Raw genomic sequence first — 13945 nt, forward strand, 5'->3', positions numbered from 1 at the left:
GTAGATATAATTACAAATTCAATCTTTAATTATTTAACTAATTAATGTGTGGGTTTGCATGTGGGGGTGGGTTGGTGTCAGGAAGACAGAGACAGAGAGAGACAGAGAGACAGTCCTTGTGATCACATGTGGAGGGCAGAGGACAACTCGATGGAGTCAGGTCTCTCCTTCTACCTTTAAGGAATCAAACTCACGTCTACAGGCTTGCATCATAGGCTACATCTTAGTATCCTCAAACTCCATTTAAGAACCAGGAATGGCACTTGGTGCCGGGTCCTAGGCTCGTTGCATGAGTTGGCTATTTGAATCCTGGGACTTATGCAGGGACACTTGGCTCGGTCTGGGAGGCAGGGAATGGACCTGCCTGGACTGAGTCTACCAGGTCAATCCCGGTCCTCGGGGGAGACCTTGATCTGGGGGAGGTGGGAATAGGGGGTGGGTTGGGGGGAGGGGGGCGAGAGGGGGAGAACAGGGGAATCTGTGGCTATTATGTTGAACTGAATGGTGTTGTAAAATAATAATAAAAAAAATGGAAAAAAAAAGAACCAGGAATGTAGCAGGTGGTGGTGGTGGTGCACACCTTTAATGTCAGCACTCAGAAGCAGAGGTAGGTGAATCCCTGAATTTGAGGCCAGACTGGTCTACAAAGTGAGTTGCAGGACCGCCATAGATAGACTAAGAAATCCTGTCTCAAAAAACCAGAAACCAAAATCTAAAAAAATGAAAAAGAAGAAAGAAAGCAAATGCCCAAAGATTTGCCTACAGACCGATGTGATGCAGCCAGTCCTTCAGCTGAGGCTCTCCTACCCAGTGTGTGAAGTTGACAATCAACCATTGCAGGGGCTGGAGAGATGGCTCAGCACTTAAGAGCACTTTCTACTCTGCCTCAGAACCAGAGTTCAAATCTCAGCAAAAACATGGTGGCTGTCGAACAGTGTCTCCTGGCCCAATGCCCTCTTGCCTCTGCGTTTGACCATCAGTCATGTACCCAGTAACCCAGCACCTCCTTCTCCCCACTTCTGACCTCTTACCTGGATAACAAGTAGGTGATGAGTTGAGTTGCTTGTCTCCTTGCTCAAGGTCTCTGATCCTTCCAGCAAGACCCTGAACACTCACTACCAGCTACTACAGGTCACTGCGCCTGCCCAGGTGGCTCTAGCTGCACCTATTGCTCACCAGAACTGACCTTGTGTGGGGTGAGACATGGCATTTGTGCAGGAGTGGGGATGGGGTTGGAGGTGGAAATGCAGAGGACTGGGCAGCTGTTCACTAAAGGAAAAGAGAGACTGAGAACCACATAGCCTGGAACCAAAGAGAAATATTTTTCCTAAATCTGGTTGACCAGGACACCAGAGATTATTCTGCCTATATCTACAGGGTTCCGTGATAGAGAAAGTTAGAGAAGATGATGTGTTCTGTTTTGTTTGTTCAAAACCTTATTCTGCTGTGTACTTTAGAGAGACAACTATCATGTGGCATGTGTTTAGGCACAGTCAAGATTGGAAAGTCACCAGGATGTAATCCTGCATTCAGGTCATTTACTCTCAGTCCAGTTTGGTTTCCTATATCCAACTTCCTGTGGTGAGTGCTCAGCAGAAGTGCTTTGAGTCCAGTATTTTGGGGGACAAGATGTTCCTTTAATGACCATGTGACACCTCTTTCTCTCTTCTCCCCCCTCTTACCTCTCTGTCTTCTCTTTCCCCTCTGTCCCTTTCCTCTCTTCCTGTTCTTTGCCTTGCCTCATCTGTCAAAACCCTTCTCTTTCTGTTCCCTTCTCCTCCACCTCTTCTCCTCCTCCTTTTTTTTTTTTTGGTTTTCCAGAGAAGATTTCTTGCTGCAATAGTCCTGGTTTTCCTGGACGTTGATTTTTTAAACCTGGTTGGCCTTGAACTCAAGAGATCTGCCTGCCTCAGCCTCCTCTGCTTCTGCCTCTTGCTCTCCACCACAGAGTGCTGGGATAAAAGGCATGGCTGGGATCATCACCCACTCTTCAAGGTGCTCCCCTAATGGTGATATCTCTTCCATAATCTTCAGCTTCCAGGACTAGATGAAATGATGTTCTCTGAGGATTTAGAAATGTTTGATGGACAGAGAATACAGTCTCAAAAGCCAAGTTCTTTCTATTGGTGCTTTATAGAGGTCACAGTGTGTAGTGAACACAACCAGGCAGGCAGGGAAGGTGTGCCAGTCACTGAGGTGACAAGTCTAACAGTGAATGCTTTTGTAATGCTTGGTGTATGGAGTGTTGTAGAAGCAGATGGCAGCCTGGTGGTCACAGTTACAGATGAAGTCCTCACAGGGGTTGTTTTGTCTGCAGAGAAACAAGAAAGGAACTTGTGTGTGGCTCATGATCATGCACCCTACGATTTGTAACCAAAAGAGAGTAACAGCCCTGCCATTTGTGCAGACTCAGGGTTGAGAGTCAAAGACACAAAAGTGAATTGGGTGCCCAAATGGTTGGGACACATTTATTTAAAAAAATTATTTGTTGTGTGGCTGGGGAGCTGGCACAGTGTGGGGGCCATCTCACCCCCACTTTTCCACAGGGTACTCTTGAGCAGGAGCAGCAAGAAATATTAGATAGAAAGATAGCTAGACAGAGACAGACAGAAAACACCTGAAAGCCTCAGGAGGACCTAGATCCTAATCCATCGGGCCCGGATAGTCTCTGCCAAAGGCTTTTAAAGGAATGCCAAGGGGTGGAGCAAACGACCTCCCCCCAGCACAGCCAAGTGCAGACCAGTTAGGACACCTGGTGACCATGCACGTGGTCCAGCCATCCCCTAATGCAGCCCTGCTGTGTACAGCAAGACCAGATCTAACTGGGAAACTTTTGTGGGCTCCCACGGCTCAGTTGGTAAAGCAGTTGCCAAAAGCACATGCAGGCCTGACCTAGGATGCCCAGAGCCCTTGTAAAGGCAAGATGTGCTTGGGGCATCTGTAACTCTATTGGGCAGTAGGGAGCATGTATGCCCAAAACTTGTTGGTCAGTCAGGCTGGCTAAAGGTGAGTTCCATGTTTAGTGAGAGACCCAGGCTCTAGAGACATGGTGGACAGTGACTGAAGAAGACATGGGGTGCAAACTCATTCCTGTACATAAAAATAAATAAACACAGATATTTAATCCTAAAATCTAGAAAGGTACAAATATCAACTATCACTTCTAAAATTATATGATTTAAGACAATCCTCCTGCCTTCACCTCCCTAGTGCAGGGTTTCAGGTGTGCACCACCACACTTAATTCATGGGTTCTGGATGTGGAACCCAGAGTTCTGTGCAGTGCATGCTAGGCAAGCACTCTAGCAACTGAGCTATATCCCCAGCCCTCTGAATTCTCACCTGTAAAATGAAAAGGATAAACCTTGTCCTGCATAGGTATTTAGTCCTGTATCTGGCTTAAAGCCAATGATGCAGCTCTCAGTTATTTAGTCAATATGGAATCAATATAACACAGGACAGGCAAGATGGCTCAGGGAATAAACACCCTTGCTGCCTATCTGAACCCAAGTTCTATCCGCAGGAGTCATGTGATCGAAGGAGAGAACTGACTTCTGCAAATTGTCCTCAGACCTCTGCACCTGTGTTGTGGCAGAGACATACTTTCCTCTGAAATACATAAAATCTTGAAATGTTTTTAAACAAAAGCTATGGAATGATGTAGATCTGTGTTCCAGATCCAAATGTCATCACTTCTAAGCTGGGTGACCTTGAGAAAGTGACCCTGCCTTCCTCCTCTTCCTCATCAGTGACCTCATCTATAATTTAGTATCTACCTGATAAGGCTGTTATAAGGTTAAATGAGACCAAGGAAATGACCAGTAAATGATGCCTGTCCTCATTACTTCTGTGCCCTTACAAACCTATCCAGAGTCCAAATGTACTGAAGTGTAACCCTACCACTGCAGTGATTCCCAGACCACAAGTAAGAGTAGGCACTGGTGTAGGGGTTCCTCATTAGGAATTTGAGGCTTTCCAGCTTCATGACCTGGTCATAGCAGTGGTCCTGAGTCTGGCAGCACCTGGAGAGAGGGAGGAACAGCTGAAGGAGGACTATGGACCCTCAAGAGGTCAGTTCTCACCTGCAGTCTTTCTCAAACATGTGAGGATAAATTAAACATGATGTTCCAGAAGACATTGTCCTAAGACATCAGAATCTGTGATTTTATTAAACACATATTTACGGAAAGCAACTTCTGTGGCTTGTGGTGGTGTCCACCATTAATCTCAGTACTTGGGAGGCTAATGCAGCTGGATCTCTGAGTTTGAGGTCAGCATGGTATCCTGAAAGTGTTCCAGGAGAACTAGGACTAACAGAGAATCCTTGTGTAGAAACAAATAAACAAAAATAACCAGGGAACCAGAGATTAACCTGGCTTTACCGAAAGGGTCAGATGATAATGAAAGGTAGAGAAACAAAGAGTTCTCTTTTGCTTGATCAAAAAGTTAGACTGCTGTGCAATTTACGGGGACAATTATCCTGTGGCGTGTGTTTAGGCACTGTGAAGATTGGAAGGTCACCAGGACGTAATCCTGTCTTCAGGTCATTTATAGTCAGTCCAGTCTCATTTCCTATATCCCATTCCTAGAATGAGTGCACAGCAGAAGCACTTTGAATCCAATACATTTAGGGCCTAGATGTTCCTTTAGTGCCCACATGACACTGCATCCTTCTTCTCTTCCCTTCTACCTCTGACTTTTCTTTCCTTCCCATCCCTCCCTCTTTCCTGTCACTATTCCTGCCTCATCTCTCCCCTCCCCTTCCCCTTTTCTGTGCCCTGCAGTTGTTTTACTCTTTCAATCTTTTGGGTCTTTATTGGGGCTCACCTCCTACCTATCCAAAACACACAGGGAGGCTTATTCTTTCTCATGAATGCACAACCTTAGCTTGGCGTATTTTAGCCACCTTTTCCTGGCTTATATTAACCTCTCTGTCTTTTGCCTCTGAGTTTCCTCTATTTTAGTATTTTTCTCTATTTCATTACAACTTTCTTTATTTCTTATTCCATGGCTTGCTGTGTAGCTAGGTGGCTGGCCCTTTTCATGCTCCTCTCCTCTTTTTCTTCTTCCTACTTCATCTCTGGAGATAGGTGCTCCTATTAATTCTCTCTGCCTGCCAGCCCCACCTTTCCCTTTCTCCTTTCCCTGCCTCACTATTGGCCATTCAGCACTTTATTAGACCAATCAGGTGATTTAGACAGTTAAAGTAACACAGCTTGATAGAGTTAAACAAATGTAACACAAAAGAATGCAATAAATTTTTACATCATTTAAACAAATGTTCCACAGCATAATCAAATGTAACATGTCTTAAGACAGTATTCCACAGCAGTCCTCCCACACTGCTATGTATCTCAGACTGGCTCCTGCTGCTGATTCTGCTTCTTCTGATTCTGCTTCTTCTTCTTCCTCTTCTTCTTCTCCTCCTCCTCTTCTTCTTTGTTTGGTTTCCAAGACAGGGTTTCTTTGTGTAATAGTCCTAGCTGTCCTAGAACTTGCTTTTTACAACAGGTTTGCCTTGACCTCAAGAAATCTGCCCTCTTCTACCTGTGCCTCTGCCTTGCCTCCCAGAATAATGGGGAAAGGGGCATGGCTGGGCTCATAAATGACACTTCAAGGGGCTTGCTTTCTGGAAGCATATTTCCCATTATACTTCAGTTTCCAGGGATAGACGGAATGATATTCTCTGAGGTTCTAGTTATGTTTGGTAGACAGAGAATACAAGCACCAATGCATAGCTCTTTCAATATGTGATTTATTAGAGGGCATAGTGCGTAGTGAACACAAGCAGGCAGGGATGGTGTACCAGTCACTGAGGTGACAAGTCTAACAGAGAATGGGTAACATGTTCTTGGAGAGGCAGGTGGCAGCCTCGCGGTCACAGTTGCAGATGAAGGCCTGGCAGTGGTTGTTTTTATCTGGAGAGAAACAAGAAAGAAAGTTGAGTGGAGCCCATGACCCTCCTCCCAACAATATGCAACCAAAAGAAAGTGGTGTACTTCCCATAGGTTAAGACTTGGGGTTAAGAGACAAAGCACTAACGAATAAAAAAATTCTTAATGAAATAAATTTAAAAAAAGAGACAAAGCACACATTGGGTTGTCCAAATCACTGGAACACACTGATAATGAGAACATTAGTTGTTGTGGCTGGGGAGATGGCACAGTTGGTAAAGTGGTTGTCATACAATCATGAGGGCCTGACCTAGGATGCCCAGAGACCATAATAAAAGCAAAGTGTGGTTGGGGCATCTGTGACTCTATTGGAAAGTGAGGAGCATGTATACCCAAAGCTTGTTTGTCAGTCAGGCTAGCTAAGGGTAAGTGTCATGTTTAGAGAGAAAGATCCAGGCTCTAAAGACATGGTGGAGAGTGGCTGAAGAAGACACGGGATGCCAACTCATTCCTATACATAAAGATCAATAAACACATGTATTTAATCCTAAAAACTGGAAAACTACAAGTATCATCTGTCACTTGTAAAATTATATGATTTAAGACAATCCTCCTGCCTCCACCTCTCAAATGCTGGGATTACAGGTGTGCACTAACACACTCAATTTATGGGAGGTGTAAACCAGGGCTCTGTGCATGCTAGGCAAGCACTCCAGGAATTGAGCTCTATTCCCAGACCTATGTAGCTAGGTATTAAGTTTTTGTACTCTGGATATACATAAGAAATTATGGCCCTTTAACCTCTTTGAGATCTGCTACATATGACATTCAAAATGTTTAAGTTTTCTTCAGTGAACCATAACCATGCCTAACAGTGACCTTTGAAGTCTCCAAAAGGAGTATGGGGTCCCACAGTGACAATTCCACCTGGATTGTGATAACACCACTAAGCTGACAAAAACCACCCAAAGATCAGCTTTGGACTACAAACTGCTCAGGACAATTTCAAGGTGAGTGAGATGGTCTAGTCTCACAGACTACTCTAGCTAGGACTTGAGACAAGCCCTGCATATTCACATCTTACAGAGACTGGACAACCAATGATACAGCTAGCTCTCCCAGGACTTGACAATTATCCCAATTTTTAGGCTCCCCTAAAGGTGCCATTATCCTCAGAAAATAGGAAGCAATTTTAAGAACATGACACCGACATTCCCAAGAGGTGGGACAGGTTGTTATGGATATTTGTTATCATTTGGGAGGTTGGTCACAAGTTGTTATTGGTAATGGTCAGGAAAAAAGCTGAACAAAGGAAATTAGATTCAGTGATCTTGTGCTGAAAAAAAAATGGAATATAGAAATGATATAATAAAAATGTAGCTATTGAGTCTACTTTTAAACCAAAAAAGCAACTACTAGCCTTAACTAATTGACATTGATGTGGATTTTTTATATTGATACAAATTTAAGGTTATTTTTGTTATTATATGTTGTACATAGCTTTCTATTCCTGTTCAAGGTATTATACCTATGCAGTTCATTTAACAATGTAATGTAAACATCTAGTCCTTGAAAGTCATTATTACAAACTCTTTAGGATAATAAAGAAATACAGGTTAGTAACTAGCCCTCTTGTACAATCAAACTTGTAGTCATGTTAAGTATGTTTTGAATTCAAACAGAGATATATTTAAGATAGACAGGTGGTCTTCAAACACTTCAGAGATACTGAATATGGCATTTAAGATGTTTCAATAACATAATTTTTTTTTGGTTTTTCGAGACAGGGTTTCTCTGTGTAGCTTTGTGCTTTTCCTGGGACTCACTTGGTAGTTCAGGCTGGCCTTGAACTCACAGAGATCCACCTGGCTCTGCCTCCCGAGTGCTGGGATTAAAGGTGTGCGCCACCACCACCCACCACCCCCCCACAACCCCCCTGGCTCATAATTTTTTTAAGAGACAATGAGACATGTCTGCTCCTGGCAGGACCAATCTACTTCAGAGAAGATGATGGGCATCGATGAAACTCCATATGGAGTTTACTTTCTTCATGACAAAGCTTAGTCATTAGGCCTGAAACTGCCTTTGCCTCGACTGCTGACAGTATGCTGTCCAAATTGGGCAAGCAGGACACAAAAGAAAGTGGCTGCCAACCTTTGCAAAGACAAGGTGGGACAGTCCTTTAAAAGTCCTGTTTCACAGATAAGTCTGCCAGATGTTCTAGGCCTGTAGGCTGAAGATGGATGTCCCAAGGTTACAGAGGAACCTTGGGGGGCTGTTTCTGTCATTTCTTAGCTGTTTGCTCTACACTTCCTGTTTACTCAGGTAATATTTCCTTCTCAGGTCTCTCAAGGAGTGGAAGACTGGATAGTTATAGTTATAGTTTTCCTTGTTAACAAATTCACCTCACAAAAGAGATGTAAAGTGTGTAAGGTTGAGAGATATAAAAAGATAGTTTTGGGTTGGTAATGCAAGTTAAGGTAGAGAATGAATTAGGTACAACGCTTTGAACTCACCAAGATAGGATATAAAATGGAGTATTTTTTCTCAATTAGGCAAAAGCAAATGGACTGGACATTGTTAATGTAATTCTTGCCTGTATATTAGTATATAATTAGTGTACTTATTGTATATAGCTTTACTATGTTACTTTAAAAAAAACCTTTCCTTTTTGTTTAGAAAAAAGAAGGAAATGTCATGTGATATTTTGATTGTGTTCTAACAAATAAAACTTGCTTGGAGTCGGAGGGCAGAGCTAGCCACTAGCTAACCAGAGAAGTTTGGAGGACTCTAGACAGAATAGAAACAGGAAGTGGCAAGGCACAGCTAAGAGAGAATATAAGTCTTTTGGAAGGAGGAACAGAAGAGGTAGGAAACAGCTGGCGGCTGTTCCCTGTTCACTGATCTTCTGGTTCTTACCCCAATATGTGACTCTTCTTTTTTATTGAAAAAAGATTAATCATATTACCGCATCACACCTCATCCATATTTTAGTATCTACCTGATAAAGTTCTTGTGCTGTTCAATGGGATCAAGTAAATGACTGCTAAGTGGTCACTGTCCTTGTTACTTCTGCCCCTTGCAAAGATGACCAGGAGTAAGCAGAATTCAGAAGTTCCAATAGGGTAAACCTACCACTGCAGGTGATCTCACTCCCAGAACATGAGAATGAGTAGAAGCTGGGTCTCCATATGAGGAATGTACAGTTTTCCAGCTCATGGACCTGAGCAAGGCAGTTGTCATGAGTCCTGCAGCACCTGGAGAGAGGAAGGAACAGCTGAGGATGGAGTATGGACCTACAGTAGTAGGTCAGTTCTCACTTGCAGTCTTTCTCAAATATGTGAGGATGACTTAACATGATGTTCCAGAAGAAATGGTCCTGAGGCTCGAGAATCTTCAATTTCCATTAAGCATATATTTATTGAATGCAACTTCTGTGAAGTGTGATGGTGTCTACAATTTCCCAGTACTTTGTGGGACAAAGGCAGATGGATCTCTGAGTTTGAGATCAGCCAAGATATATAAGTGAGACCCTGTCTCCAAAAAAAAGTGATTTTTGAACAAAGCTGCAGGAATACAATGAAATTATACATTCTGGAGTATTGATGACTTTTTAAAGCCAACGCTGACACTTTGATGGGAGATGTGATGGTTAGCAGTGCCCTAGTCTGCCAATTGAGGGCAGCATTGCCACTATTTACACCTCACACATTCTGCTTTCAGGGACACTAGATACAGGGTCCTCTTGGACTGATTTCTTTGCATGACAGGAGAGGAAATACATGCTGTGGGTGATAATGTCCACCTTTAATCTCAGCACTCAGGAGGCAGAGGCTGGATGATCTCTGAGTTCAAAGTCAGCATGGGCTCTAGAGAGGGTTCAAGGACAACTAAGGCTACACAGAGAACCTCTTTATGGAAACAAAAAAACAAGAAAGAAAAATAAATAATAATAAACAACACAATATATACGATGTTTGCAGAATATGCATGTCTCCTATTCATGCCTCGTGAGATGCTCTGCTTGTGTCCTGTCCCCACACCACGCCAGACCCTCCAGTGTCCCACCTAGTGGATCACTCACCTGCCTAAGACTTCATCTGAATAGCCAGGTCCCCACAAGCCACAGAAGCAGCCATAGAATCTGCCCTCTGAGACTGTATCACTCAAGGTAATGTTGCACTCGAAGACATTGCCCCAATGCCACACAGCCTGAGGGCCGATGCTCTGTGCAGTAGCACCTGATACAAGAAAGCACAGCAACTCCATCAATCCCACCTGGCTTTACCAGGGGTCTGATACCTGCCTGCTAGCTTCCTTCTGGAGTATTAACAACTGCTACATTGGGAGAACACGGACTACAGGGATGTGTGTGTGTGTGTGTGTGTGTGTGTGTGTGTGTGTGTGTGTTTGCATGCTCCAACACAGGTGAAAGCAAGCCCTTGGGAGCACTCATAAATGTCATGCTACACATGAGGAAGTCAGAGCACAGCTTTAAGGACTTGGGTTTTCTCCCTCCACTATATAGGTCTTGGAGACCAAACTCAGGTCACCAGGCCTTAGAGAAAGGTGTCTACTAGTTTGAGACAGAGAGTTGCCTGGTAACCCAGTCTGGCCTCCGACTCTGTAGCAACCCTCTGGTCTCAGCCTCCCCAGTGGTAGGATTATAAATGTACTCCACTGTACCAGCCGGCGGGGCTGAGTCCCCAGGACAAAGGTCTATAGACATTGCCTTTTGCCTTTCTTCTTTCTCATTTCTCATCGTCAGGACAGACAGCCACCACACTGTGACCTGCCCTGTGGTTTTGTGTTGAGGAACTGAGAACACACTCAAGTCAGCAGCCAGGGACCAACTGACCTCTTAGTTCAATAACCCAACAATCCAACCATCTATTGAGTTTGAAAGCTGCCCCACCCCTGCTCAAGCCTAGGTGAAATTCTAGCCTTAGCCAGCAGTGGGATTCATCACAGTTCTAGCTGAGACCTTGAGCCAGAGAAGCAGCCAACACATGCTCATGGTTTTACACTGGAAGAATTAGAAGGAAACTGTTGTATGGCAGCGCACAGCTCATAGACAAGGATAATGGTCAGATCATCATTGTAATGCCAGCATTTGATAAAACAAACTGTTCATCAGCTGAGAAGTAGGTAAAAAAGCCAGGATTCAGTCTGCAGTGGGATAAGGTGAGGAAGGTGGATAAGAAATTTCAGATTATCAGAATACAGTATCAGAGGACTTTAATCCCAGCACTCTGGAGCTAGAGGCAGGTGGATAACTGAAATCAAAGCCAGCCTGGTCTATAGAGTGATTACCAAGACTGCCATGGTTACTATGAGAACCATGTTTAGAAATATATGAAAAAATAAGTTGCAGAAGCAAGTATGGCATGTATGCCATCCTAACACTTGGAAGGTGAGGCAGTAAGCTTTCAATCTGGACATAATGTTGAGCTGGAGGGCATCCTGAGCCACATCATAAGATCAAGGAAATAAAATAATCATCAGGGCTGGAGAGGTAGCTCTACACTCAGTAGCACTTGCTGTACTTTCATAGGACCCAGGCTCAGTTCCAGCACCCACATGGTTGTCCCAACTGTCTATGACCATAGTTCTGAGGATCAGACCCCTCCTCTTGCCTCTGTAGACACTGCTCACACACAGTTCACAGATACACATGTGCAGGCAAAACACTCAAACACATAAAATAAAGTTAAATATTTTTTTAAAGTACAAGAAAATCCAATTTACAGGGCACCTAAGTTCCCGAGAAATGGGTTCCATGGCTGATGGCAGAGGCAGAAGGGGCTTTCTTTGCTTGGGTAGGTGAATGTAGTGGACTTTCCCAAGGGATTGTCTGAGTTCAGATGTAGAGGGTAAAGGTGCCAGCTGTTGTGGATAGGGGGTGAGGATGGAATTCCAACCCACAGGCTGCTAGTCCCCAACAGGAACCCCAAACCAGAACTTGAGGCATGACCAGCGAGGCTAGGCATTGAAGACAAGGGAGATGGGGGCACTCGGAGGGGACAAGGGTCCTACCTGTGAGCAGAGAAACCAGCAGAAGGAGTTTCATCCTGAGTGAGGGGAGGACTCAGTGACTTCTCTCTTTATAGCTCTGTAGCTGTGTTCTGACAGTGTCCAGTCAGCACTCGGGGCCTGTAACTACTGTGTGTGTAGCACAGAAGTAGAATATGTGAACCCTCACAGACAGTCCTGACCTGCAGAGCTGCTGTAGATGGTGACAGAGCCTGAATCAGTGCTGTCACAGAGACAGAGAAAGGGCTAGCTCAACATCCCAACCAAGTCAAGTGCAGTGACTGGCAAAGGTCCAAGTCCCTCCCCCATGGATGCTTTCAGGTCATAAGAAGATATAGACATTGCTCCTAGAATCGGGTCTGAGGGATGCTGATAGTGATGTGTGGTTCATGGGAGGAGTAGCTGGACCCAACAGTCCTCCATGTTAACTGTATAAACTAAGTGCAAAGTCTGTCCCAAGAACATGACACAGCCTTTGAGATAGATCCAGTTACAAATTCAACCTTTAATTAATTAACTCATTAATCAATGTGTGGGTTTGTGGGGAGTGGGGTGGGTTGGTGGGTGAGAGAGAACAAGATAGGAAGACAGACAGACAGACAGATGAGAGAGAGAGAGAGAGAGAGAGAGAGAGAGAGAGAGAGAGAGAGAGAGAGAGAGAGAGAGAGAGAGAGACCATGTCATCATATCTGGAGGGCAGGGGACAACTCTATGGAGTCAGGTCTCTCCTTCTACCTTTAAGGAATCAAATCCAGGTCTACAAGCTTGCATCATATGCAGCATCTTACCAGCCTTCAAACTCCACTTAAGAACTAGGAATGCAGCAGATGGTGGTGGTGGTGCACACCTTTAATGTCAGCACTCAGGAGGCAGAGGCAGGGAATACCTGATTTTGAGGCCAACCTGGTCTACAAAGTGAGTTCCAGAACAGCCATAGATAGACTAAGAAACCCTGTCTTAAAGAACCAAAAAGTAAAATCTAAAAAATGAAAAAGAAAGAAAATGCCCAACAGATTTGCCTACAGGCCAATATGATGCAGGCAATCCTTCAGCTGAGGCTCCCGAGACTATGGGAGCCCATTTTCAGGTTCCTCGTGGCTTTACCCAGCAGGTCCGCATAGAGGATGATTAGGACCACAGGCCTGAGTGCAGGTGTCTGAGTTGGTCTGCACTTGGCTGTGCTGGGGGGAAGTCTTTTGCTCCACCCCTTGGCATCTCTATAAATACCCTGGGGCAGAGACAGGGCCCGTTGAAAAGGTTCCAGGCCCTCTCGAGGCTGTCCTGTATTTTCTATCTGTTTATCTCTGCAATCTAAATCCTTCTATCTAATATTTCCTGCTGCTCACACTCAAGAAAACTCTGGGGAACGGTGGGCTTGGTGGGTAAACGCCCCACACCCGACCCAATGTGTGAAGCTGACAACCAATCATTGCAGGGGCTGGAGAGATGGCTCCACTTTCTGCTCTTCTTGAGGATGGAAGTTCAGTTCTCAGCAACTACATGGTGGCTGGTGAACAGTGTCTCCTGGCCCAATGCCAGGGACTCTTGTCCCTTCATTCGCCATGCCTTTTTCTAGGGTCTCTGTTGAAGATCCCACTGGCCAGGACACAAAGAAACCACAAACCAGAACTTGATGAATGACCAGCAAAGGACTGCATATTGAAGACAAGGGAGATGGTAGGCAACTCAGAGGGGACAAGGATCCTACCTGTGACCAGAGCAAACAGCAGAAGTTTCATCCTGAGTGAGGGGAGGACTCAGTGACTTCTCTTTATAGTCCTGTAGCTGTGCTCTGACAGTGTCCAGTCAGCACACAGGGCCTGTGACTACTGTGTGTGTAGCACAGAAGTAGAATGTGTGCACCCTCACAGACAGTCCCAACCAGCAGAGCTGCTGTAGATGGTGACAGAGCCTGAATCAGTGCTGTCACAGGGACAAAGATGTAGGGTTAGCACAACACCCCAACCAGCTCATCAGGAACTGGCAAAGGTCCAAGTCCCTCCTCCATGGACAGTTTGA

At 44.7% G+C, this 13945-nt stretch overlaps 2 protein-coding genes across 3 annotated transcripts in view; both read right to left on the bottom strand.

Annotated features, from left to right (window-relative positions):
* Positions 1-3915: 3915 nt before the first annotated feature.
* LOC143270339 (phospholipase A2-like) overlaps positions 3916-13945 on the bottom strand; it is an 80483-nt gene continuing 70453 nt past the window's right edge. The window contains exon 5 of the mRNA XM_076559981.1: positions 3916-4021. The gene's annotated coding sequence lies outside the window, so the exon portion shown is untranslated. The remainder of the gene's footprint in view (positions 4022-13945) is intronic.
* LOC143270340 (phospholipase A2-like) lies at positions 5737-13836 on the bottom strand. Of its 2 annotated transcripts, none has more exons than XM_076559989.1 (4): positions 13635-13836; positions 9978-10134; positions 9029-9150; positions 5737-5917 (listed from the first exon to the last, which is right to left on the bottom strand). In XM_076559989.1, exons 1-4 carry the CDS (start codon positions 13663-13665, stop codon positions 5826-5828), a joined length of 402 nt encoding a protein of 133 aa, XP_076416104.1. In that variant the 5' UTR covers positions 13666-13836; the 3' UTR covers positions 5737-5825. The 2 variants fall into 2 exon arrangements, with proteins under 2 accessions (XP_076416104.1, XP_076416103.1); XM_076559988.1 differs by lacking the exon at positions 13635-13836 and adding an exon at positions 11930-12111.

The sequence above is a fragment of the Peromyscus maniculatus genome, chromosome 23, assembly GCF_049852395.1.
Source record: "Peromyscus maniculatus bairdii isolate BWxNUB_F1_BW_parent chromosome 23, HU_Pman_BW_mat_3.1, whole genome shotgun sequence".
Classification (NCBI taxonomy): Eukaryota; Metazoa; Chordata; class Mammalia; order Rodentia; family Cricetidae; genus Peromyscus; species Peromyscus maniculatus.

Bases quoted from the DNA above. Each gene is read 5' to 3' on its own strand.
- LOC143270340 (XM_076559988.1), bottom strand. From the start codon at position 11,963: ATGAAACTCCTTCTGCTGGTTTCTCTGCTCACAG. The intron at 9,151-9,977 runs GTGAGTGATCCA...TCCTCTCTCCAG, and splicing joins TCAGATGAAGTCTTAGGCAG to GTGCTGCAGGACTCATGACA. The intron at 5,918-9,028 runs GTAGGTTTACCC...GTTTCTCTCCAG, and splicing joins GAGTGAGATCACCTGCAGTG to ATAAAAACAACCACTGCCAG.